At 33.7% G+C, this 2,651-nt stretch overlaps 1 protein-coding gene across 1 annotated transcript; it reads right to left on the bottom strand.

Moving 5' to 3' along the window:
- Positions 1-760: 760 nt before the first annotated feature.
- On the bottom strand, positions 761-1,898 carry LOC141665700 (uncharacterized). The gene is made up of 5 exons (XM_074471685.1): positions 1,841-1,898; positions 1,668-1,735; positions 1,305-1,569; positions 1,103-1,193; positions 761-1,014 (listed from the first exon to the last, which is right to left on the bottom strand). The coding sequence occupies exons 1-5, from the start codon at positions 1,896-1,898 to the stop codon at positions 966-968; spliced, it is 531 nt and encodes a 176-aa protein (XP_074327786.1). The 3' UTR covers positions 761-965.
- Between the last annotated feature and the right edge of the window lie 753 nt (positions 1,899-2,651).

Raw genomic sequence — 2,651 nt, 5'->3', positions numbered from 1 at the left:
TGTATTGGTTTTATCTTCTCTATCAGGTAGTCATTTTCCATCTAAGCTTACTTTCATTTTCTTCAAAGCTGTATACAGGCCATTTGAAATAGGCCAAACTGTAGAAGAGATGTCTCATCTTTTTAATGTTAAGTATATGAAGAGTGAGCTATTAGAAATCATCCATACCACCTGATGGAAATGATCTGTTATCGGTATACAAATTCTGCTCTAATGCTGCCAACAAAGATCCGATTTACCAGGTAGAAGGACTCCCTTTTGAAGAAGAAGTATACTACTCACTCTGTCATTTGATAGTCCAAGGACCATACGGAGAATAGGGTGAGGAGTATGGTAAACCTCTGACTATGTCACTCATATGGGAAACTAAATGTTAGCATTGCAGGGTGCAACTAATTATTTATAAGACTTTACTAAGTGCTCTCAACTATTGATTATTGATTGTGGATTCATGTATAAATATAATACCTTGCTTTGAGCATCTTATATCATGCATTGTACTCAACATTTTGGATCAGATCTTATATTAAATTATTAGTGTTGTCTTTTTGTGAATTAGGTTGTATACTTCGGTGAACTTTTTGGTAATTAGCTTGCTGAAGCATGAATCAATTAGAGCTCTATATGTGCTTATCCGTTTAGTTGGAATTTTTCATTCTGTGAAATATGTTGAGTATGATATAGAAAATTGCCACAATTTTTGTTATATATAATGAAATCGTAGAATTTGGGCAAAGACAATATTAAAAAAAATTCCCCATTTATAGACATAGGCTTTTATAATCTTAAATCTTCTTAAAAACAAATGAAACCATGTCATCTGAGTACAAAACTTAGCTTATCATTCAATTCAAACTTGTTCTCTGCAACAAATTTGTCCCAGCCTTTGTAGGATCTTGATTTTGGATTCGAATGGCTGACACCAACTCTCCAAAGACGGCGTTCCACCTTGAGGACAACATTCTTCAATGTCCTCCAGCTATGCTTGTCAAGGCGAATCCATTGCGGGATGTACTGTGTAAACCAACATGATTTATTGATTTATGATGGTAAATAATAAGCACTTAATACTACATATATGTTATATTAGAAAACATAATACCACTCCATGATGTTCTTGTCGACATTTGATCTAATGAGCACAACTTCAAAACTTCGGAGGTTATCATCATTATCCTCTGACAACTGGTTGACTGCAACAAAATAAAATTTTACATTAGCAAATGGTAAGTTGGGGACATAGCTTGTATAGATTGTAAGCTATTCACAATAAGAATTTTGCAATGACATTATTATTATTATACCATTTCTCACAATTCGCCGAGGAATGTTCTTCGCAACACCTTTATTGGAGAGTATAGTTACTCTGAACTCGGTCGGAGCAGTCAGTTCAAAGATCAAAGTATCCCCAACTTTCCAGAATCTGGTCTTACGTAATCCACGAAGACCATAGATCTCGGACCTTGTTGCTGAGAAAGATACTTTAAACTTTTCTTCATTGGTCAAGATGATATAATTTTTCAATTTCAGCATATGATGGAAGAATTTAACAAAAGCCTTTGGAACATCCTACAATTTACATTAAATCATGAACGTAGATTACAAGAAACATTAGTTTAGTACGTCTGGCAACTACATAATAGGGAAACTTTAAAAGAATAACTTACAATTTCACCCTTAAGAAACTGCCTCTGAGTGGTGCGCGCAATGAACTGCTTACCAATGCCATTAGAATCTGTAATCGATATAAGATATAAAGTATCCAGAGGTCAACTAAAATTATGACATAATGCAAAAGGTCATTGCTGCATTATATTCAGATAAAAGGTGTAATATGTACCTTCAACATAAGCCAGAGCAAAGTAAGTATTGATGGTCTCTGGATACTCTGTTTCCATACCAAAATGATCAAGTATGGATACATGGAAAATTCCATCACCTTTATAGCATGCCAGAACATAAAAGCCATGGGGAGTACGAAACTCATGATAAAATAAGACCAGTTTCTAAAGTTTGGTTCTTTTCCTGTTAGAACGAACACGATACTCGTAGCCGTTGGCTATACGTAGTGTGATTGCCTGGGGTACATGGTACTTACATTTTCTCACAAATGTTGATGGTAGTCTCTACATATATCATCAAATCAGGGAATGAAATAATTTGACGTGAAAAACATGAAATATCGGCATCATATATAAATAGATAATCTTATATATAACAACATTTGTGGTGTGTATTTGTTATTGTTACTAACCATGGAAGGCTTGGAAAGGTCTTCATTAGACAGCCAGATCAAAAATTTGGGGTGCACGTGCGCCTGAGAGCGATCATGGATAATAATATATAATAATGTAAGTAAGGACATGTTGGATACTTGGAAAAAGTTTAAGCACAATGATGAGCATATATTAGAGTAAATACACTATATATTTAATGGATTTCTATGTACAAAACCAAACATACAAATAAATTGGACTAAAGGCTTACTATAATGCATTAAAGATATCAAAACGACAAATTACACTAATAGCAAGTTTTACAGAAAACATGTTTGTGATAAATTTTGGTAAAAGTCATTATATTTTAGGTGATATACTTTGTAAGTTTTAGTAATGTTTATACTAAATTAAACACGTGCCTGCTAAACAAGG

This window comes from Apium graveolens, chromosome 6 (genome assembly GCF_009905375.1).
Source record: "Apium graveolens cultivar Ventura chromosome 6, ASM990537v1, whole genome shotgun sequence".
In the NCBI taxonomy this organism is placed as follows: Eukaryota; Viridiplantae; Streptophyta; class Magnoliopsida; order Apiales; family Apiaceae; genus Apium; species Apium graveolens.
The sequence above is the reverse complement of the archived record's forward strand: the minus strand, read 5'-3'. Positions and strand labels throughout refer to the sequence as shown.